Source organism: Astyanax mexicanus, chromosome 18, assembly GCF_023375975.1.
Source record: "Astyanax mexicanus isolate ESR-SI-001 chromosome 18, AstMex3_surface, whole genome shotgun sequence".
NCBI classification, from domain to species: domain Eukaryota; kingdom Metazoa; phylum Chordata; class Actinopteri; order Characiformes; family Acestrorhamphidae; genus Astyanax; species Astyanax mexicanus.
In genome coordinates, this window is record NC_064425.1 from 18,001,484 (window position 1) to 18,026,664 (window position 25,181).

At 35.8% G+C, this 25,181-nt stretch overlaps 1 protein-coding gene and 1 long non-coding RNA gene across 18 annotated transcripts in view; one reads left to right on the forward strand and one right to left on the reverse strand.

Moving 5' to 3' along the window:
• Positions 1-8,826: 8,826 nt before the first annotated feature.
• Positions 8,827-25,181, forward strand: part of LOC107197064 (uncharacterized) — a 41,190-nt gene continuing 24,835 nt past the window's right edge. Inside the window, exons 1-2 of the long non-coding RNA XR_002649767.2 lie at positions 8,827-8,907; positions 22,421-22,505. This is a non-coding gene — a long non-coding RNA (uncharacterized LOC107197064). The remainder of the gene's footprint in view (positions 8,908-22,420; positions 22,506-25,181) is intronic.
• The window catches only part of msi2b (musashi RNA-binding protein 2b), a 404,741-nt gene continuing 394,240 nt past the window's right edge, over positions 14,681-25,181 (reverse strand). For 5 of the 17 annotated variants that reach the window (XM_049466952.1, XM_049466947.1, XM_049466951.1 and 2 more), the window contains 2 exons: positions 24,789-24,866; positions 14,681-20,236 (listed from right to left, as the gene is read on the reverse strand). In XM_049466952.1, the coding sequence (XP_049322909.1) occupies positions 24,825-24,866 (42 nt within the window). In that variant the 3' untranslated portion in view covers positions 14,681-20,236; positions 24,789-24,824. Of the gene's footprint in view, positions 20,240-24,788; positions 24,867-25,181 lie in introns of all 17 variants that reach the window. The other 12 variants (XM_022668128.2, XM_022667858.2, XM_022668036.2 and 9 more) reach the window with 4 other exon arrangements.

Here is a 25,181-nt window from a genome sequence, read left to right on the forward strand (position 1 = left end):
ATGTATTTGTTTATAAACTTCTCAGCGCTGTGTTCATTTACATAAAGCCTGTATTAAGTCCAGAATTGTCTGTTTTTATAAACTAAACACACATTAGACACATTAGAGCGCTTCACAACGCTGTCGTTATGTTATTAAGGTACATAATAGGGGTGGGAATCGATTACTATCTCACGATTCGATTCGATTCCGATTTTGGGGGCCACGATTCGATTCAAAATCGATTTTTGATTCAAAACGATTTGAATTATAAATATTTCTGCTTCTGGCTTATGAATCGTATTGAAAAAAAACCCTCCATAATATACACTGGTCCTGGAGCAAGTAATGTGTTACAAAAACAATAAAATGTGCAGGAATGTGGGTCCTCAGTGACAGAGGAATCACTGGGATATCACAATGACGTTAATGAACAATAAATACATAAATAAATAACACTGCTTTATTACCAGGCTACTAGCGGTGGTGTGTAGGTGACGCTGCTGGGCTGATGTGATGATAGCAGTGGAGCGCTAAAGTTCAGGAGCAGCTGCTGATTAACTAGTTAATTTAAGGTGGTTGTATTTCTTCAGAAAGGGGGCAGGAGGTGGAGAAATTAATTCATATTGTCCATTCCTTAATTCCTCTGTGATGAGGAGCTGAAATTAGCTCTGATTAGCTTATTGTTATTTTTCCGTTCCGCCTTAAATGCTGCAGCCCGCTGCCACCTGTAGCGTTATTTAAGGTGGAACTGGAAAGTTAGCTAGTTAGCTAGCTAACAGTTACTGAAACTAACTACTAGCGATCTTTTTTATGCTTGTTATGAAGCATTCTGCCATAAAACATTGAAACTACACGTTAATCTAAGGTAATATAGTGCTTGTTCTGCCATCTTACCGGTGATTCTCAAACACCTACGCTCTGTGTGTGTCTGGAAGATCTCCAAAGGGACAAGCGCTATCCCCAGGGTTGCCAGGTCCAACAAAAATACCCAGCCCAAAATCAGTCTAAAACCCGCCCCTCAGAATCGATTTTGGGACATTTTAAATCGATTCTGAATCGTAGTAAATGAGAATCAAGATTCTTATGTGAATCGATTTTTTGGCACACCTCTAGTACATAAATGTTAATCTCATTGATTTGTTATGAGCTATATTAACCTTCTCTCGGCTCCACCGCTAACGTGTCCTCGGATGAGACGGTGCAGCATTAAAAACGTGCTGTTGTGGTAGGCAGGAGCGAATACACGCTGTCCAGCCTAAAATGCTCCATTATTATTGTCCTTTTTCCACGTAAATTGTCACTTTTTTCCCGCGCCGCTTCAAAATACTCTCTTCTCAACTAAAACCTCCACCGCCTGCTCCTTCTTCCTGCGCGCGGGTGACGTAACGCTCAGCGCGTTGTCACATAGAAGCGCAAATTACCGCGCGCTGAGTTTTTTTATTAAATAAACGATTACTCAAGGCACAGAATATTACTTGATCAATTTTTTTAATCGAGTAAATCGAATTACTTGAGTAACCCCTAGATCACTATATTAACTATATTAATATATCTTTGAATAGTGTACCTACAGACCTTACCCATATAGAAAGCCAAAGTATTTTCCGTAAATACGAGTTCTACCAGAAGACTCCAAACATGCGAAAGAAGAAAATTTATTCTTTACAATTTTATTTCTATTTTTTTCCCCAATTAGCTAACCCACTCATTGGGATTCCCCCTATCACTAGTGATGCTTCAACACCTGGAGGGTGAAGACTAACACATGCCTCCTCTGATACAGGGGAAGTCAGCGACCACCTTTTTTTAACCTACTGCAGATGAAGCATTGCAGTGTAGCATCACAGAGCGCTCGGAGGAAAGCGCAGTAACTCGTTTCAGATACATCAGCTCACAGACGCCTCGTGCTGATCGACATCACCCTTTGGAATGATGTGGGGAAAGAGAGCACCTCCTACCCACCCAGAGAGAGCAATACCAATTGTGCTCTCTCAGGACTCCGGTAGCTGATGGCTGGGAAAAAAGGGATTATAGTGTAGATATTTTTTTTTCATTGTGTGCATTTGCTCTAGTTAGGTTTGGTTTCACACTGCAGCTCAGTGAGCGGACTAAAGAATTTCACTATATTCTGTCGTCATCAGCTATGTGGCTGCATCTCTCTGTACAAATGTGTGTGTGTGAAAAATCTATTTTGCCTTATTGTATAAATCAAACAGTAGCTATTGGGTTACATCAGTTCTCAATAGAAGGAAAACAAAACATGTATCGCCTCTGCAATGGAATATGGCACAATTATGTTCCCTAACTAACTGTATTGAAGACGTACCCTTGACAGTGACACCCCAGTGAGTTGAAGGGTACCAACACAGTGACAGTTTGGCATCTTGGTTTTTTTGTGCATGACAGACAATCTTGCCACTTAAAACCCTGAGTTTTCATGGAGAACTGTTCTTTCTTGATGTGTCACAGCTCTTGCATCAGCAGGTGTGGGGGCCCTGCAGTATGCTTAGACAGGTCAATGGAAATGCCTGCTTCTCTAAAAGCATTTCTACGCATCATACACAGATCTTTGTATGATGAGGAATCTGGCAGAACTGTAGGAAAACATTGACAGTGGAAAATCAAAAGGTTATCTAAGAAAATCCTCTAGTTGAGGAGATACGTATGTTTTGTGAAGACATTTTGAGGATTTTATGGTGAAGAATGATGCATTGCTAGGTTGAAAGTAAAATACTTCAGTGTTTACAGTGTTACTTACAATCAGCCTTTTAGCTCTCACTATTCAGAGAAGGCTTGTCCGAGGGTTACCTGTTGGCGACTCTTCTCTCTGTCGAGAGCTCCTGTCCTGTTCCTTGCTGCTCCAAAATGGGCTTTCGCTGGTTTCTTGCTACTCCCTCATGATTAACTCTGCTGGGGTCGTGTCCCTAGCATTTGCTGCAAAGATTGACTCTTGCAATACCTGAGACTTGTGAGCCTGTGGGCACCGGCTGAGGGCTCCTAAACTTGCAAGTGTTGTATTATTTATTTTTAATTTAATATCTCTGTATAAGTTCTTTAAATGAATGGCTTGTCTTTGCAGTGTACGGAAAATGCAAGCGTTGTTTTCTTTCCTACATCAATTAATTCTCAAAATCTGACTGATAACTGATTACAGTATACAATGACAATAGAATTTGTTGGAAAACTGCTTCTTAAAGAATATAGACTGTATAAATAGCTATGTATTTCTGATTTAATATCTCTATATAAATACTTTGCAGGTGAACTTGCAAGCATTGTTTTTTTCCCTACAGACCACAGTGACAGTATAGAAGACCTCCATTTGGCCTGTGTTGACCCATTTAATCATTAAAAAAAACAGTATGAAACACATTAATTAACTAAAAATGTTGCATAGTGTGCCTTTTAAAGATCTCAATATGTAAGTCTGTTTCATATTATGTAAAAGATAGTTTTGGGATTAAACAACATTGTGATGAGTTAGCCTTATATAGTATACAACCAATTTCATTTGTCAATATCATCATCATCTTTAAATGTTCTATACAAAACCCTGCCCAGTTTGTTCCCAGTTATTAACCAGGCATTGTAACTATTATTGTTGTGTTCTTTGATTCATCATGGTTTTGTTTTCACCTTATTTTGTATGACAATAAGAGGACAGCTCTGTTTACTTTGTGTCGTGTTAAAACGCATCATGTCTGATGATCAATTTCATCTGAGGAACATGGAAAATTGTGAGATGCTTTTTGGGCCATCGGCCATCGACCCATGACTTTAACAGCAGCAGCTGACCAGTTTTGATAGGATATCCAAAAACAGCTCAGTCTGCCTCTGCTGTGGAACAATACATTATCTCTCCACTTCTCTCATTTCAATGCTAAATAATTGAGATATGGAGATAGCGCAGATGAGCTCGGTGGGACTATAAAAAGCAGCGACCACAGTTTTAATTTCCCTCCATCGGGCTCAGTGGGAACTCAGTGGCGGGGTTACAGTGCTGCTCTCACCGCTGCACCACGCCTGCAATTTGAGCTGATCCCATCCACTCCTGCTCTAAACACGCAGCGTGCTGAAGAGGGCTCCTGAGTGGGCTGATTGGGGCCTAATTAGGGAGCTTTGTTAATGACAGGTAGTGTCAGATGCTAATGAGGCCTTGATTGGAGTGTGGAGGAGTGGAGATGATTGGGATGTCTTGCAGCTAAAAGTCAAATACTCATCAGAGCAGACAAGGGGCTTGCACAGAATTCACATTCGAAACCGTCTAGGCGACGCGTCAAGGTGCTAGGCGTCTGCTGTGGCGCACTTTAAAGACTAATCGTATTCATAACTACTGCTTTTAATGCTTGTCAAGCATTTTGCGAGATGACAGGGAAAATCAGCCTGTAATAACTCCGATCATGTACTTTACAGGATCAAATATTGAAATAGATACAGGGTATTTTATTTAGCTAAAATGTCTCTTTTTACCATGACAGCTAAAGTAAAGGGAATTACAACACTGCATCCTTAAAAGGGTGTTTTTCTTAGTAGGTGTGTGCCATATCATATTGTACGCAATATTATCAAAATATACCAAAATCTTGACACATTAAAAACTCTATATTGTGATATTGCAATATTCTTGCAAGTCTAATTTGTTTGTATTATTTTTGCAGTTTGCCTGCATTAATATGTTGCTTTTTAGTTTTATGGTAGAATTTTTTTATTTATTTTTTATTTTGTTGCATTATTATTTTATACAAAATTTAGGGTTTTGGTAAGTTACTGTTTAGAAAATAGACGGAAAATAATAGATTTGTTTTTTTGTTTCTACAAATTTTTAAAAACTCTTATATTTATAAGAGTTTCATTAAACAAATGTAATATTGATTTTGTTTAACAGTAGTATATTCTTAAAATTAAGGTTACAAATGTCAATGTTTTGTCATATCACCGAGAATATTTTTATTGCACAAACACACTTAAACATTGTGATATTATTATATTAGGGCCATATCACCACCCCTAGTTCTAAGCATTCTTTAGAAAAAAAGGCATGATAATATATAGTACAACCACGAAAAATATTAATGGTTAGATGGTTCTTCTCGTTTATGGACTTTAAGAACTTAAAGAGCTTAAAGATAAAGATATGAATGGAGCCTTTGGTCTGTACTCATTTTGTTTTGTATATTTATGGACATGGTCTGAAAGCTATTGGATACAGAATAAACCAGTATCAGTGAAAAGCATGAAACAAAAAAAAAACTGAAATTATTAAATTAAAAAGAAATATTTTGTACATATTTTTATTTAAAACTATATGTGTTAAATGTTGTAGACACTGATGTTCGTTATATTTGTACTTCTACTGTTTTTAACAGACTGCTGAAGACATGCCCTTTTAGCCAAGAATCACCAGACTAGACTTTGAAACAGGTATATTTGTTGGTGAAGTGTAACTTCAGGGTTGACCTCTGGAGGCACTGAACAGGACTATAGACTTTTAAAGTTGTGCGTCATTCTGTTGAAAGAAACTCCAGACTAGACAAAAATACAGAAAGTGCAGCTATCACACTCTGAGGTAAACATAAATGGTTCAAAACTGGTACAATTTGGTCCTGTGCACAATGTTCTCCCACAGTGTTAAAAAAAGACCAGACCAGAAACAGGATTCTACTACTGCCAGAGCCTGTTAGTTAGTTTGGGGGGATTTTGTTAAAACTGGCAGTCTGATATCAATGCGGTGCAGAGTAATGTTTACACTTTTGTAGCAACATTTACATTCCAACTAATTAACAGCTTTGTAATTCTGAGAATCCAGTAAAATACATGCTTTTATTATGGAACTGGCACCAGATATACTGTACATGACCATGCCCAAAAGTATAGGTATACAAACAGTTGTAATTGTATGTTTAAAAGAATCAGCCACAGAACCCATATAGTGCAAATATACTTTTTATGGCTTGTAGATGACCCAAAAGGTATATAAGTCCACTTACTTTGTCAGTTATTTAGTTAAATTAATTATTTTTCTTTAATATAATAAATATTAAAATCCATTTTCAAATGTAATTTTTTTAACTTCTTTTAAAAGCTCACATGAACTAATATTATGGTGCCTCAGTATAATACTCAATGTTATTTCACATATGCAACAGAACAGGGAGCCAAGAAATCAGAAAGCTGCATCATTATTTTACTTTTTACAATATTTAGCACTAAATTATAAAATTGTTTTTTTTTAGTATTAAAATAATTGATTTGTTAGTAAGGAAGTACAGGACTTAGATACCTAGCCATACCATCTTAAAAAACGAGGGTTCTTTAAGTAATAAAGTTTGGTAAAGAATTCTCTATAGAATTCTATAACTGTGACCACTCCAAGATCTATTACAATGCTTAAACAGTTTTTTGCCTAGTTAAATTGTTCTTCTAATTGTTGGAAAATTCTTTATTTTAAACAGCACCAACATTATTTCTAGTGCAATTTAAATGTTTTAATTTTAAATAGCTTTACAAACTTGTTACAGGGAGAATAACATCTCTATAGTTTATATTTTGGTCTAGACACTGCTAACTGCACTGTTTAACACACAAGAACTGTGTATCGCAGTGTACCCAGTCATATTTGTGTATAATCTTATTAAGCAATAATATTACTTGACTCAAAGTATACAGGAGCTTTCCCGTTATTAACAGCACTGTATCTTTCAGCTTGTCCAGAAATGTGTGTAAGCTTGTGCTCAGTGAGGGGTGGCCTAAAGAGCAAATTCTACCTCCCAACTCTAGAAGCAAGAAATACCAATTCATACATAATGCTGCTTTAAATGTCAAACATTCTGTACAGATTTTTTTTTTACCATGCTCACACAGAGAACTTATTTCTTAAAAGAATCCACATTTTTTCTTTTTAAAAGAATCAGTGATTATAACATCTTAAGCTTCTGTCTCAACATGGAGAACAGCAGGATACTTTGTACAAAAGGTATAAACACATGATTCCATCCCTCACTACACACCTGAGGTTACATGGTAAGGCCATGTCTGAGGTAAAATCAGTTATGTTCTGAAGAAAAATACAAGATAAACAAGATCCTCTCTGCTTATGCAGGATTGGGGAGAGAAGGCTTGCTGTGATATTTCTCGGCACATACAAACACAGCAGAAGACCTTAAAGATAGGGCAGCTCGGTCTTAAATATACACCAGAGAACAGTGAGTTCTCCAAATGAGTTCTCTAGGGACAGCTCCCGACACCTGCAGTCATTTTTCAAACAATTTAATTGGTTTACTTAAGTCAGGTGATACCTACGGCAGTGCTTTGTTGCTTGTCGCCATGACACAAAGGTCTCTGGATGCAATTAACCCCATTCTGACACATCGTACCAAGAGCGTCTTTTTGGGAGGCAGCCATAAGAAGAGCATAACTTGTCAAATGATGGAATTAATTCAGTAACACCATCTCTGGGACTTCCACCTTTACACACAGGCGAGGGTTTTTGTATTACTACAGCAAAAGACACTGGTGGTGCTTAGTGCTTGTCTACCAGGGTTGTAGTGGTTACTTTTAAAATGTGACTGGATACAGATTACCAGTTACCTGCTCAAAAATGTAACTGTAATCTAATGAATTTTTATTTTAAAGTAATGAAATGTACTTTTATTGAGGCATATTTTTATATTTTTTAAAAGCTACATATTTACATGAAGATAAAAGAAAAAGGTTTATGTATAAATTTACTTTAAACTATCTCATACACTACTCAAGCATTCTTGGGTTCACATTATACAAATATAAAGCTGCAACAATCAAATATTAAAATAGTTGTCAGCAAGGCCATTTTTGTAGCTTTTCTCAGCTTTTTTTAGTTTTTTTTTGCTGCCAATATTTTTATTCCTTTTTTGTACCTCCTATCTTTTTCAAATTATATTAATCTTCCCACAGAGCAGGTATGTTGTGACCTCCTTTATTAGAATTTTTTTCCAAATATCCCCTATCTCCATTAAAAGTATTCGCACCTTATATTGTTCAATGCTTTTTCTTTCAGTAGCATTAAAAATGCCTGGGCCACTGAGTTAGGCACAGTTTTTACAGAACAGTGGCGGGACAAAGCAATTAATAAGGTATGATAAAGTATACCCTTTTCAAGGCTCCATTTGATACAATAAAAATATATACTGCTCAAAATATAATTTATATATATATTTTTCCCCCAAATATTCATGACTCTTATTCATGTCATAAATGTTCTGGTTCTGCTTGTAATGTTTTTTTCCGTCTTGCAATAGCAAGTTTTGGTCAGATTATTTCACTGTAAATAAAAAAAATATCTGTTTGTCTTTTATTTACACTGAAACCCAGTCAGAAATTCTAGCATTGCTGGCAAAGTGGAACCACTGACTGGTTCACAATGGTTAAAAGATGTTATTTATTTTCTTAAATTGGAACAAAAATCTGATTCACAATCAATGGTAATGGGTCAGCATTTTACAGCTAGTGGGTTTATTTTTTTCATATTTTATTTTGCTCTTCAAACGATGCTGTTTTATTTGTTTTCTTTTTTTATTAGTTAATTCTTTTTTTAAATTCTTTAATTTATTCTGCTTTGTTTGGTTCTTTATATTTGCAAATTATATATTTTTTCATTTCCAAGGTAAGTTTAGTTTCAAATATATAATGTGGGTTTAAAATACAGATTTTAAAAGGTCAGGTATTTTTAAGAAATGAATGTTTCTATGACTTATATGTTTTGTATTATTTAATTGCTGTGTAGTCAGATTCTCGATTAAAAAAAAAATAGAAATGAATTTAAAAACTGATTAGTTTGTTATACGGCGACCACCTCCCACAGCTGATCATCATCACAGCACAACATCACTCTCTGCACGAGCACCTGAAGAAAAAGCCTGCTGGAGCCATGTTCACTACTAGCTCACAGTAAGTTAGTTAATTAGTTAACCTAGATAGATAATTCTGTTTCATTCGGTTTATCTCTCACTCAGTGTTCCTGGAGCCTGCTAGCGTGTTTAAACAGGAAGCTCATTCTTAGGAAATTTATATCTCACACGCGTTTACCAAACAAGTTAGCTGTAAAGTTTTCCCTGCGTTTCCCTTCCACCTTAAATGTGGCCGCTCGACCAGTAGTTTTAGTTAAGTTAACGTTAGCGACAAGTTCTATTTTTTCTCTCCCTCAAAGTTACTAGAGCCATTAAGACTAGTTAAGCAAAACATGTTTTATTTTTAAGTAAACCTATATCTTACGCACGTTTAATAAACAAGCTGCGATTAACATCTTCCCCTTCCACCTTAAATTTTACTTTAAATGAAATTTAAATTTAAGTGTTACTAGAGCCTGCTGGAGTAGTTAAAAAAAAAAAAGTCTCATTTTAAGTAAGTTTATATGGCATTGTGCTGGTTAGATTAGTAGATAAGTAGGTGTTTGATGTGATATGTGGATTATGGCTGTAGTTCACTTGAGTCTTTATTTATTGACCTCAGAACACCAGAATCTGCTCAATGTTAGCCAACAGCAAAACTTAGCAGTAAGGATTGGAGCATGTTAGCATGAACGCTAACTGTTTTCTGGGCAGAATTAATGGCTGATGTTTGATATCTGAATTAAGTTGCTGTGCTGGTTTTGCTGTTTTATATTGTGTGTGTGATGTCTGTATATTACTCTGTTTTTTTTTTTTTTAAGAAATGTTAGAACACCAGGCTACAGTGCCGGTTATTTATTTTTAGGTTTTCTACTTCTGTGTATTTCTGTGTTAATTCTGTGTTTATATCTGAATTTCGCTTTCATTCCTCAATTCTGGGATTCATAGGGCCCTAGATAGTGGGTGCCAGATGATGGAACATTCCTTTTCCAAAGTTGTGTGGAAATTAAACATTCCTTCATCTACAGTTTTGCGTGTGCATCATGTATACTTTATAGATGGCATTAATTACCACACACACTGGACAGCACGGTCTAAAATTCACATACACATTTAGTGCAGACCCCACACCTATACAACCGCCAGGTTCCTGTCCCATGACCTCTGGCACATTAGTGTTACTATTTTAAAGCTAAGAAGAAAGTATGGTAATTGTGGCCCACTTATGTGACTGAATTCTGACTGCATTTTACACTTTTTCCAAAACTAAGTTTTTCTTAGCCTCTGGTACACTAGATTTACACTAGATTAGACTACATACACATTAGCAGGGGGTGAGCATATCATGTATTTAACTATTGGAAAAAATATGTTTCAGACTTGTTAAATGAATGACAGAATTGATTCATCCTCACTTATGCTTTTATACATAGACAGTAGTTTTTTTATTTAATTCATCTATATGGGATGATGCAGTGTCTGTACACAAGGCCCAACAGTGTTACACAAATTAGCAGCAAGTGGCATCTTTTTTCACATAATATTTTCTGTCAAATAATGCATTTACTTTCGTAATAACAGCTGCATTAAGTGTTACATATGAGTTTGGGGTTATGGTCAGGTAATGGTTAAAGGTCTAAAAGTTAGGTTGATGTTGAGGTTATAGTTTGGTTTAGGATCACATTTAGGGTTGATATTAAGGTTAGATTGGGTTCAGTTTGGACTTACTGGTCAGGTAATGGTTATGTTAAAGTTTAAAGGTTGGTATTAAGGGTACAAGTTAGTTTAGAATTAGGTTTGTGATTGACGAGTGCATCTTTCAGCCCAATCTGTGAGTAGCAGAGCTAATAAACACCACTAACCACACACAATACCAAACACTGCAACATACATTAACCACCACTAAAAGAACAACAACAGCAGCAGTCAGAAAGCTAAAGAATTCATGTTTAAACAGTTTTTTGCTAGATAAGCAGCAAGTTTCTGTTGTTTTCACTTTTAGCGCCACAATGCAGTTCTGTGTGGTTGATTGTCAGACTCTCTCAGCTGGACTGTTAAAGTGCTTCCATTTTGTTTTTTATTCATCTTAGATTCCAGTGTTTACTTAGATGGGGTCATAATTAGGCAGAGCTGTATTAAGTTTAAGTTTTAAGCCAAAATACGGTATCGGACGCGCTGAGGAAGTTCCGCTCAGATAAAATTAAAAGCACGGTGCAGTTTGCGCTCTGCTCACCTCAGAATGTTTATAACTGCGCGGTTTAGTGAACACGGCTGCCAGGTAAGACTAGTGAAGGCTACTGGAGACTGTTAAAGTCTACTAGAGGTTATTGAAAGGGTTATTGGGGACAGAAATCAGTACAGGCTGGTTGGATAAGTGATTCACGTCCTCGCTGTGGAGAAAACACAGCGCTGTCACGTTTCGTAAAAAAAAGTTTTATTCTGTGTTGTACTGTGTATTAGCATCATTAAAACAGATTTCGCTCATTCCAACTATTTGGAAATTAAGTTAAAAGCTCCGTTTTATTGCTGTAACATTTCTTACTAAAAATGCGGAGTTTAAATTAGGTCCGCGCTCGTAATTACAGTTTATGAGGGTAGGCAGAGTCAGGCTGGATTTTTAGCACAATCTAAGCTTTAGCTGGAAAAACAACAGCTCTAGATTACTGTTGTTCTTAATAAAATAATGTATTATTAGTTATATATTAACAGTAAATATGACCTATTTTTAACAAGGCAGTAAGCTAACTCCGAAAAAAAAGGCTGAGGCGGCTGATGATACATTCCTGCGATATTGACATATATAGGATATAAAAAATAAATATTTACACATAACTTATCTCTCCTGAAAAGCTTTTATTTTGGTCAGTAACACTCTTGCGTTAATTTGCTATCAGTATAAATTACCAGTGTTTGGCGTGAATGTAATTAGGGGGAATCTGTACCAGGTTTGCCTAGCACCTGTGTGGCATTAATGTGGCATTTGGCCCCGCCCAAGATCGGTATCGGGGATCGGCCGATCGAGATGAAAGACGATCGGAATCGGTCCCAAAAACACTGATTGGTCCATCTCTATATTATGGTTATAGTCTGGTTTAAGATGGCATTTTGGGTTGACGTGAGTACAGTCTGCTTTAAAATTGAATTTCGGTTAATTTTAGGGTCATTCTTTTGGTTAGGTATATATTTAGGGTTGATATTGCTACAGTTTAGTTTGCGATTATGGTTGTTGAGTTGATATTTAGGTTATAGTTTGGTTTCGAATTAGATGAAGGCTTGACATTAAGGCTACAGTTAAGTTCGGGATAAAGTTTAGGGCTAGTTTTATGGTCATAGCCTGGTTTAAGATGAAATTTAGATTTGATGTGGGTACAATCTGTTTTCATTTTTAATTTCATGTTAATATTAAGGCTACTATTTAGTTTATGCTTAATTAGGATTGATATGGTTACAGTTTGGTTTGAGATTAGTTGTTGAGTTGATATTAAGGTTACAGTTTGGTTTAGGGTTAACTTTATGGTTCATTTTAAGGTTAGTTACAGTCTGGTTAGGTCTAGGGTTAATATTGATGCTTTTTTGGAATAAAATGACACACAGGTGGTAACTTACATAGCAGAGCAGATATAATATTACAGATATGGCCATTGTCTATATCTTGCCTATATTAAGATATATTGATATTTATGATATATTTCCCAGCCCTAGTTCTACTGCATGTAACAGACATTTATTTGAATGTGGCTTTTCATTAATATATCAAGACCTATTAGTCTGTAACAGCAAAATGGGCTTGCACAGAGGAGCTGTGTGCTTATTGGTAAAAAATGAGCCATTTTTTTCAGTTTAAAGAGCATTTTTCATTCTTAGGTACATTAGAAATGGAATAATACGCTGTTACACAAATTAGCAGCGGCTTGGATTTTCTTTCTCTGTGAATGATGTGGAGCTCTTATGTGTAAGAGGTCCTTCAGTGAGAAGGGAGGTAGAAATTCCTTGCAGCATTTCTATCCTGGCAAACAGAGAACACAATGAGTCATGACACCATCCAAGGGCTCCAGTGAAGTATGTGGGTGGACAGCTGCTGTGATGGTGAAGTATATGAAGAGAGCTTCCTCGGCCGAGGACACAGACAGAGCGGGAGAGGGGAGAGAGAGAGAGAGAGAGATGGCGAGGGGGAAGCAGGTGGGAGGGGGTGAGAAAGAGGGTGGAAGATGGATTTCCACACATTTATAATAGCTGTCACACCTTACATTCTCCGAAGCAATTTCACATTTGAGAATGGGACAGCAGCTCAAATTAAAAATGACATTAATTTCTGCCAGCCAGCACACATTGCATTTTTCATCCCAGGTGAAACACTTCTTGATTAGGCTCTGGAATGGCATATAAAAGTATTTCATAACAATAAGCATCAGTCAGGTAGGATTCTGGATTTATGGGAATGCGCATATGCTTCTCCACATATTACATTCTGTCTCATTTCACATTACATTACTATTATTTCACTCTCCTTCAAAATGTTGCTTTTTTCCCAGTCATCATTTGATTTCTTCCATCTGATATCATTTCAAAAGGGCATGTGGGAGCAAATGTGGATGCTGAATCACACAGTAAGAGGAGTCAGCACATGTTCATATTCCTGATACCATTTAAAATGGGTGTTGCATAAGGGAAACACATTTAAATGGAGATAAATCTTTCAGTCACTGATGAATGTGAAGTGATGCTGGGTAAAACAGCCCCTAAATGTCACTGGCCAATTGTGCCATTTAATTTGTTACAAAAACTGGATATTCAAACTGTGAATAATATGACCCACAAACTCCAAATCTTGTGGAATTAACAGTGACCTCCGGGTTTAGCTATAAGACAGTCTAGTGATTTCAGTATAGAACTGAAGATGGATACAAAACATGCAGTAAAATTAATCAGATTTGCTCTCCAAGCTCTTACATTTGTTAATTTTCCATGTTTTGTGGAAACTTCTGACAGTGATCAAAACTATGCTCATAAGTGCATCATGTTTTCTGTATAATGTATAGCTAACTGTTTTAGCAGATCACTGTTTTGAACATGGAAATATGATGTCTTTGACTTGGTTAAACGTATCTGCGTGGTTTGCTGTATTATTAGAATTTTTGTAATCATTTTCCTATTTAGGAGCATTTTATCCTCTTCAGTAATACAGATGCTTTGAAGTATCGTAGAGAATTATCTTGCAATATATTGAGTATCTCAGAATCTCAGTACTGTGATATCATATTGTAGCCAACATTTTGTGATAATATTGTATTTTGCAATGCCCTGCCTCCTGTCATTACATCTAGTGGAAAATGCCCTTTTCTATTCCTTCTAAACTACTACAACAAACCACTGCTTTATAAAAAAAAATGGTGGACAATATAGTAAAAATTACATTTGTACAATACACACCATATTTATGAATTATGTGTTATTGCAGACAAAATGCATGAATCGTGTCAGATTCCTAAAATCTAATAAGCAATTTATCTTAGATAAATTTTTAAATAACACATTGCTATATTGCCGACCCTAATTTTAAAAGCTATTTAAATGATTTAGTATATAAAATCAGTGCTCTTTTAATTTCAGCTTTACCTTTTTTGAACTAGACAGAAAAATTTCAAACATACAAAATTCCTAGAAATAAATCAAACTTACACAAACCTTTCAGCTCTGTATACAACTTTGTGCATTTTAATTGTTGTGCATCTCTGGCATACAATCTTTTGTAGATATATTCAGTTTTGATTCATATTTTGAATCACACATCATTTGCTTGAAAAAATGCTCATTTCAAATCAAAAAACCATGAGTGAAATGTTTCAAAACAGTTTATTATTATTTTTTTTTTATCTTTTCCAGACAAACACATTGATTTCTGGACCACAGTAGAGGATGGAAACCTTTCACAAACATTTTTTATTATTATCATTATTATTTGAAAATACAAATATAAAATTATACTTTCCACATCTGAGATGTGAGAGACCCCCATCCACTTTAGTTTTTTTTTATTTTACAACAGGGCTTAAGCAAGCCATACAAGAAGACCTGAAAGATGCTTTCAGACGTCAGTCCGTTCAGTCAGTTCATGCGGTAAAAAGTCCGTTAAAAAATGGGCAAGTGTTAGGAATGGACAAGGCAATCAGAGAGGCCGAAGATGCCTCGGGAGAGAAAACAGGAGAGTTCCCGAAGGAAGCGTCAGAAGTAAGACCATTCCCCTGCCACACCTGCCATAGTGACTGCAGTGACCTCAATAGAGCTGAAGGGGCATGGACACGCATATGCGTGAGGTGTTCCCAACACATTCCACAGCTAAACTAATGACTTTCCCGTCGCCGCATCCGCCCCGGCAGTGCCCTACCGCGAAACAGCTCTATACCCGACGAACAGACATGTGACTTCAAAGCGTCTCAGTGGTGAGTGTTAGAAACAGTGTTGACTACTGAACTGAACGCTGCTCGGCTCATTCAGTCCCACTACAAAGATGATTAATGAGTTTTATGAGGCAGCTTAAACAATTTAACAAAGATGTATATATACACTATACATATATATCCTGTATCTGTATACAAGTATATACATACGTCATTACAGTATGTGGGTTTGCTAGTGTGCGTCAGTGTGTACGTGTGTTGTCTGTGTAGGTGTTTGCGTTTGTGTGTGTGTGTGCGCGCACAAAGTAGTTTTGTTGCTTCAACAATAATGGGTTGATCGTTTTGGCCATTGCCTAGCACTTGCCTCGAGATTCAAGTTTAAATGGATACGGTAGTTCACTCCCAATATCACCCAACACCTTCCAGGTCGTTTATTTTTTTAGCTTTTCCATTTTTTTAAACCAACAATTATCCAATGATTTAACTAGTCTAGCAAGATGTGTAACATTCATCTGCTGTAAACTGCTGTCAGTGAAAAACAAAATAACGGCAACAGAGCCATGCTACCTTAAAGTCCAAGCTACAAGATCAAATCAGGAAAAATTTCAACTGAGCGAGAGAGAAAGTCTATAAAAGACTATATATAAAAAAAAAAAAAAAGCAGGTCGCCAGCTTTCATTTTAATCAATAACTAGGCTGAGTCTAAATTAAACTAATATATATTTAAAAACATTCTCTGACAATATATCATATCAAATACACAGGATAGAAGATGTGGATAGTTGGATAGTTAGTAGAAGATCACGGGTTAGGTTGGTGATTTCTGTGTGAACTCCAGTTACTGTACGGATGTGTTCTACCAGCAGCAGCTCACCTGATTTATTTCTGATTTGATGACTAACTATGTATGGAAGATAACTGTATATACTGGCCTTCCTCCAGGAGAGTGCTGGAAATAGCTGGTTACGCAAAAGAAAAACTAAAAAACAAAATTCAAATGTTAATGTTAATTTTGCCTTCCTGATTAAAAAACAAACGCCAAGATGAATAGCGTTACCTATGATTGTGTTTTCAGGCGACGGAGCCTTTAACAGTACTGTGTGTGTGTGTGTGTGTGTGTGTGTGTATGAAAACATATCTTCTATGATTTGTATTTGATAATGCAGAAGAAAATTTAGCTGCTCCTATTCTGTTGCTCAAGAAGAAGCTGAAAATTCTCACCCATTTGATAATTTCCAACAGTTTTATATTCAGGACAATAACACAGATAACCAGGTTTAATGGCTGCCATGAGCAACTGCCATGGATGAATGCAATCCTTATGGGGTTCAGCCCAACAGCAATTCCAACGCAGCACTACTGCATCTAACAAAGCGTTTTTGTGTCTGAATGAAATCTGAGACCACATATCAGAGACAGAACCCACAAATTAGAGAATAATCTTCAGCTAAATCACACAGATAGAGGAGTTCGATTAGCTCACATTCATAATCCCTGAGAAGAGATTTCATTCAGAAAAAAAAATCTGCCATTGATTTAAATTCTATTATGACTGCTGGCAGTAAATAATCAGTGCTTGCTCAAAGCAAGAGCTCAAAGATATCTTCATTTTTGTAAGCTACACTAATTCTTTTAGACATTAAAAGCATTCACGTTTCTCAGCCTAAGCTTTGATTAATGTGAAGAGCTGGCAAAATGATTACAGAGTACAAAAATAATCAAAGAAATGTTCCAGATGACAAAAAAAACCTAAAGTATACATGAATCTATGCAGACACATAAAAAGAAGTATTCAAAAATAGTAGTGCCATGGGCCACTGGGCTTTTTTCTTTATAGAGTATAAATATCAAAACCTATTACAGTTTTATCCATATCTATAATTATTAGGCTATGTCATCATTACTCTGGTAGAACTTACTAAAAAAATATGAATTTTTCATTCATGTAATAAAATCATCCTTTCCATAATTATAGCTTGTGTCCCTCTTTAAAAAAAAAGAATGAAAATAAAATGGTTTTGCATATCGAGCGTTAGCATTTAAGGTAGTATGGCACACCCCTTTTGAAACATTCAAGGGTGGGGATCCAATTAATGCCTGGTTTTACAATTCTGTCTTACACCAATTTCTTTTTCTGGACTTCATTATGAGAGCTTTGGTTAGTTGAAACCATGTGAGAGTCAGAAAAAAAAGAAAAAAAAAAGAGAAAACATAAGAAAAATACCATGGAAATGAAAACAACGTTCAGCATTTTTTTGTTTCTTTCTTTTTTTGTTGTTTTTTTTAAATGATTATCAAGAGAAAGTTCTATCCTTACTGGTCCTAAATCTGCTACTAACTACGGCTCTACCTTAACGTTGATTACATAACATCTAAGCCTACTCACTAAGAGAGTGTGAGACAGAGATATAGAGAAAGAGCAAAAAGACGAAGAGGGAGGAGGAGGGGGGTCAGGCCAAACATGGAGGGAAGAGGAGGGTGAAAAGGGTTAACGGGGAAATGTATAGACCACTACACTGGCATCAAAGACAGCACTCTTTTACAAGGTTATTTCTTTTTTTCCTCTTTTTTACACACTACTGAAATACAAAGATTAACAGAAGATTACTGTATGATGTGACAGGGAATGGAGAGAGAATCAAATGATAAATACAGTACATTAATCGTAATATTGTCATTATATTTAGCATATTCATTCACATCCACAAAAATATCGATAAAAATCCCCCACTTATATTTGAACCGCGCTGGGGTTTAGTCTTCTTTTTTTGTGTGTCGTTTTTTTGTCTTTTGAAAAGTTTGCAGAAATCATTGTTTCTCATATTACTTTTTCTTAAAAAAAGATTCAGCCTTTCTTTCTGAATCCCCACTTATTTCAGTAAAATCGTGAAAAGAGAGAGGAAAAAAAAATAAACAAATACATTTTGCAGCAAGGATGAACAACAGCATATATCAGTCGATTCATATTCTTAAATATCACTCTTATTTCACTGAGCATATATCTTAACGTACTTTCTACTTCCTCTAATCCAGTCTCCACATGTAGTACGTAACGTGTGTGTGTATGTGTAGCAGCTACTAGTTTAATTCAGTTTCAGTGTTTCTGAGAGTTTGAACTATTGCTACTAATAAAACTCATCTGTACGGCCGGCAGATCCTATCCGTAAAAATACAAAAAAAAAAAGTCCCAGGACAAAAAGAAAAGAAAAAGATTATTCAGAAGCACAGTTTTCCACTTAACCCAAGCGGAAAGACTGCGATCAGCGAGCGCTATCCTGCGACTCCAAAACAATCCTTCATGTGACCCATGCTAGAGAACATCTTTTAACATGTGCAAATAGAAAAATGATAAATTCTTTCTCACAGTGCAATGATTTACTTTAATTTCAAGACAATCTCATAGTTCTTTTTCAATCTGCCTCAAGATAAAATAAATTAATTTGTTACGTCCTCTTAAATACATCCCACTGGACTGAGGTAACAGTACAAAACAGCTGTTTTCCTAATTGATCAAGAAGATAAGCCGTAAACGACTTGAAAAATCTTGAAATATTGCCATTTTTTGTGTTTCCGAAATCAGGCGTTCTAGGATTTAGCATGACTGGAGACTCTAAGGGAAAACCTACAATTAATTGAGAAAAAAATAAAATAAAAACATACCTATTACAAAACATCCCTATTACTAATTTAAGTCAGTTACTGTTTAAAAAAAGAGGAAAGAAACATAAATGTGTGCTTTGGGTTTCAGTTCTTCAATTTCTTTTTTTCTTTAAATATATCTTTACAATGTAGATCTGTGTATGCTTTGTAAGATATTTTCTCTTTGAAAGCTGTGCACGTCTGATCTTCTCGCTATCTACAGTCAGTATGCTGGTATGCCACCTGCACAGTATTTACAGAGCAAGCTAACAGTGTTTCGTTGGGATTCTGATGTCCGCAGTGGGGTCACGTCTGCTTGTTGTGCTACAAATAGATTTCAGTTATCGCACTGAGCCTGAAAAGGTCTTTTGCATTAAAACATATATGTCAGTTTTGCGCACAGTTACAACCTCTAGAACACCAGCACAAAAATATGGTTCTCTCTTTGAGATGGTTCGATGCAGTGACCGGAAGTAGTATTTACAGTTTTATAACTCTCATTTTTTTCTTTTTAAATCTCATTTCACAAAGTATTAAAAGGAAATGTAGTTTTTTTTCTTTTATATATATATATATATTTATATATAGATCAACAAAAAAAGAAAACATTTATAAAAAAGGACTGTGAAAATATTGTAGTCCTCTTATTGCCCAAAATAGGTAATCATGATTAACAAGACGCCACACAAAAACAAAGAACGAAGAGCTACTAAGATTTGTTTAGACACCCTCTCGATGCGCTTTTTGAAAGTTGAGCAAACATCACCGTTTAAAGCAAAAACTTTTGTTTGTTTTGTTAAAATGAAAGCCTGAAAATGTGGCTTTTTTCAGGTTGTGTGGCATTACCCAATAAGAGTGATGAAGACAACTGTAGCTATGTTATAACATTAAAAGGAATAGAATAAGAGAGTGATAAAGAAAGAAAATGTACATTTACACAGCTCTCCTCATCAGAGAACCTGAACATGAATAATGAAGCTCAAAACTTGAGTCAGCCTCAAACGCTGATTCAGACACTACTTGATAAAATATGTCAAAAAAAATCAGTGAAAGGGGGAGGAGGAAAAAAAAGAAACATAAACATCAGCATCCTACGTCAAGTTATGGGGAGTTATACAGTAGGATAAAAAAAGAATCCGAAAGCCAGCTTTTCTTTATAGTACAGCAGATCTTTTTTTTTTTTCTTTTTCAGAGATGATTCGGATTCAGACTTTTCTTTTGTTCTTCAAGTGGTGCCATCTCAGCTGTTCTTCCGCTGTTCCTCTCTGTAGTGCTTGAAGTTGTATGGCCGTTACCTGTACACAGAACCAATTAGAAACTCCGGCCTGCCTTCCCCGGACCTCCTGATAAACTCTGCTGGAGCAAACACAACATCCACAAAGCTCATAAACAGACTTAAACCAGAACAGGACAGAACAGAACAGACAGGGTATGACTATACATGCATTAGATGTGCTGCATCTAAGTCTTGGAGCTTTTTATACACATCAAAACAGGTTAAACTGGAGTGGTGGATTCTCTGTTTTGTGTAAGTTCAGACAGTACTGAAACAAAACAAATCTTTAGGATAATCAAATGACGGTTAGAAGAGACATCAAATGCCTTTTGCTCTCCTAAATCTTCATCTTTGTTGTGGAAGTAGACTAAATAGCCGCTGTCGCCTGGGACACATCTGAGGCGTACGTGCACTGATGCTGTAGAACAGTGCTGCTGTTCAGACCAAAACTCTCAAATCTCTGAAATGGTAACTTTGTAGGTTGATGGTTTTCATCTAAATGTTAATTGTACTCTGATTCTTTTTCTAAACTAACAAAAAATAATATTTTATTGGTCTATTCGTTACTGAATATTTACGCTTGTAAATTTAGCAATTAGTTAACCCTGTATGGCATATATATATATATATACATACATACGTATATATATATATATATTTTTTATTTATTTATTTATTTACCAGACCCCCCCTTGGGGATCCTTGTCGATCTATGATTTATATAAAAAAAATATCCTTTAAGCCCCGTACACCAGAAACCAATTTGTTGACTAAAGGCATATAAAAAAGTTGAGTTCTGTAGCAGGGAAGTACCTAAAATCTCACTTTAAACACTAATTTAATTTTATGAAAACATTTGCAATTGGGCAACACCGGGAGCTTGGATCAAGCCCCCCTAAAAATGAAATCATAAAGTTGTTTTTTGGTTTGACTTGTAAACAGAAGTGTGTTTTTTGGTAAGCTAAGATGTTTAAATCTAAGAAAGTAGATCATTAATAGAATGGTAATTTGCTATTGCTGCAGGCTGATAATCAGACATTGTTTAAAGGTGAGTGAGTGAGGCTAGGCTGTGATGTTGTTCTAGTCTGTGTGTGTGTGTGTGTGTGTGTGTGTGTGTAAGTGTGTAAATAAAAGGCTAGGTGCTAGACTAGTACTGTCTGTATGTGTATCAGCTAATTAAGTATCTGTATCAGCTTAATAATATACTATATAGTATTTCCAATACTGAGTTTTCTATAAAGATTTTCACTATTTAAATGTAGATGTAGAGCGCAGCTGTGGGAGGTATTGTTCATAAAATTATATAAAATGTGGGCCTGTTTTATCTTATCTGCTGAGAGAAAGTTTAAAATAATGGTAACACACCTCTCCCCTGTGCATTATATGTAAATGTAAATGTAAATGATCTTGTTTCGTCTGATATGTCACACTCACCTGTCCTGGGAACACCTCAATTTCATTTACAGTGTTTTTTATTTATTTGTTTTCTTTTATAGAAAGGTCAGTGGGGCTGGATCCATTGGATATTTAGCACCTCTGAACCTCCGATATGAGATTCGCTCCTGGGCAACATCATGCCATAGAGGGTTAACATCTAAAAAATGTGTTTTTTTTGTGAAAAGTTAATCTTTGAATATAAGTGTACAGTCACATTAAATCTTTAAATCGTGAAAGCACCAAACTCCAGTAGTCAAATACATATAGTGTGTGCACATATAATGATAAAAACAATATCTATATATCTACTGGCTTTAGTTACACAGAACCACACTGTGTTCAGCATGTTCATTCTGGGTTCTGAGGAGTATCTAGTGGAGAAGCTTGGATGCAGAACATACAGCACACAGTCACAAACACACACACACACACACACATGCATGCATGCATTAGTGTTTATAGCATGCAAAAACAACTCTTTGGGTGGCCATCCACCCAAACACACAGCTGGTTTACTAAAACTGCACAGCTCTGTTGCTTTCTCAGAGAGCACATTTTATTCTGTGAAACTAAAATATAAAATATGAAAATTAATAACATTTAATGGCTATGTTCACATTACAAGCCTCATTAATCAGTGCAGATTTTTTGCTCAGATTGGATTTGGCTTTCACATTAATAAATGTACGTGACCTGTATCTGTCTACACATTGATACGTTTATGCAAAGCTGCTGCAGAGTCATTAGCAATGAAGAGAGTGAGCGGTCACTGCTTGAATATTACTGACAGTATTTGTAACGCTTACCATGGTGTGTGTTCACAGACAGAGCCCTGTCCTACACCCAAAAAAGCCAATCATTTGACTGGTTACACAGCAAGTAAACAGAGGACCGTGGACCTGCTAGAAGGTAAGCAACCTAATGTACAGGTCTGCACAAAGACAGTTGTCAATGAGCTTTTGTCAGATTTTATCAATGAATATTTAACATTTTTCTGAAACCGTAATTTAACCTTCAGTTTTAAATATTTTAGTCTCTCCTCAGTCCTTAAAATGAGAACCTGGTCTTGTGTAACTGGAGCCTATATATAGCCTATAAGGACTCCTGCCTCAGTCACTAAGTGAAAGAGGCAAAAAGGCGCATAAAATTCTAAATATTATCATATATTCATATCCCATGCCCAAAACTACATACTATAGTGACTCATATTTGGTTTGAAAAAAAATTACTTTAATACAGTCAGATTTTAAAAAATCAGATTTGTGTCCCATTAAACAACTAAAGACAACTAAATTAAGCTATATTAATATTAAGGTTTGCAAAGATTTTTTTGAAAGAATAAGCAGAATAATCTTTTTGAAATAAGCATTTGTAAATCTTAGTTTTACATCAGCTGTTATTAAAGGTTAATGTATATTTTTTAAATAAAAGTTCTTATAATAAAGTTAATTTTAGCAATGCAAAACCATTTTGGTTCCATAATAAAGAACACAGTACATTTGGCAGTTTTATTTATCATTAGAACTGGCAATTGTACTGTGTATGTGTGGTGAGTAGGGCTGGGCAATATTTAAAGCAAAAAAAAAGAATTTATTTTTTTTCAATTATCACATTTTGAAAATCACATTAAAACAGTAATTCCATTTGTCATATTATTTTATTTAACCCTCCAGCTCTTGTGGTAACCCTGTTAAGATTTATAGAAGTCCCTGTAAATGTTACTTTCAGTTTAATGGTTCAGCTTTACTTTCACAGCTACTTGACAAAAACAGGTTCTTTATGGAAACAAATATTATTCTATGGGATCACTCAAAAAACCCTTTGTAGAAGCAAGACCGAGTTTTTACCTGATTATCAGTGTTTCAACAAACACCATTTACTCTTTGTATGTGAGGTTTATACATGAGTAATAGGCTTCAATTCAAAATCAGCCTGTTTTAAATTTTTTTTTTCTATCACAAAGGCCACAGATAAGCTAATTCAGAATTATTTAATACCTTTAATTACGCTATAAGAAGTGTCTGAGTCAGAATTGCATTTTGAATGAGGCACAAGACAAAGGACAGCCAATCAGAAGAGAGTACAAGTATATTCAATATATTCATCATATACATATTACAGGTACAGTAAAATAAAACAGCCTGTTTAATTATTGGATTATTGGAGGGTTTGGATAATGTTCTTATAAATCCAAACTATGGCTGTAGTTAATAAAAAATAAATAAAAATAAAACTTGGATATGGGCCCTTTAATGAAACCTGCTTTTGGTATGAGGAGATGAGGGCTCTATTAGCAGGCTTTTGAGAGTGGTCTAAAACGTGTTCAGTCATTTGGTTGAGCCACTCACACACATACATACATGACAGACACATACATTCACACACACACAGCTCTGATTAACCGTAAGAGGAGAGAAAAAAAGCTCAATGCACCCAAATGAATTGCCAGTAAATGGCTTTACACGGACAGTTCAATGTAGTGAAGTTGGAAACTATGTTCTGTGCAGAAAAACAGATCCATTTCAGCAGATCTCCAGCTTCTCTTTAAATGAGAGCCATGTTCTGACTTCAAGGGGCCAGCGTCTGCAGGTGCACGCTGATCAAAGGCCCAACACCTGCGCACATTATCCGAGTACAGCGCTGCAGAGAGCCTCAGATCAAATCCACACGCTTTGCTAAGTACGAGACTACAAAGTGGGCGAACAGAGCTCGGGTTGTCTAATGGAACTTTAGCTGTAAAAAGAAAGCAACAGCACAGTTTGAGTAGACCAACTCACACAGACGTCATGCATGCTAGACACAGACAAGCAGGGGATATAAAGAACGAATGACAAAAAAGCTTTGGGACAAAAGGAAAAAAGCAAATAAGAAAAAACGTTAACAACACATTTTTTTGCGTTGGGTTAAAACAGACAACACTAATGCAGAAAGCTTTCAAAGGGTTTCTAGGCCTCTTACTACGTTTCACTACCTTTACTGGCAGCCGCAATTCAAGCTCAGAGAACCATGTAAAAGCTTCCTGCCACACTGGAGACAAAGACAGACTAACACATTTAATATTACAGATTAAAAGAAGGGAGAAAGAAGCAACAAGAAAGTGCAAGCAGCAAGTAGGAAGAGACTACAATGGAATAATAATAAACGGATAATGAAGGGATCTATCACAGGTCATAAATGGTTCAAAATATCTACCTCAAATGAGATGGCAACCAACCACCTGTTAGGTTTTCAATGGTATCCATTTGTAAAAGCTGTCGCAATCAAAGGACCCTAAAAGTGTACAGTTAGTAATGGTGTCAGTATGCAGTCCAAAAGGTAAAAAGGCTCATTAAGCTATCACTGGTCAGTACGCTAGAGTTCAATCACTGTATTGCTAGCATGAATCAACTTATTTGTGGCCAATCCAAAGCAACATCAGGCTGCATTATTATTTTCACATTAACACACATTAACTCTTTAAACATTAAAGCATTATCGTATAGTATAAATCTACATAACATTAATTTCTTACATCACATTTCTTTGCATAAGCTCATACATTCATGCCAACAGTAACAACATTAATTAATGATCATCATCAGGAGT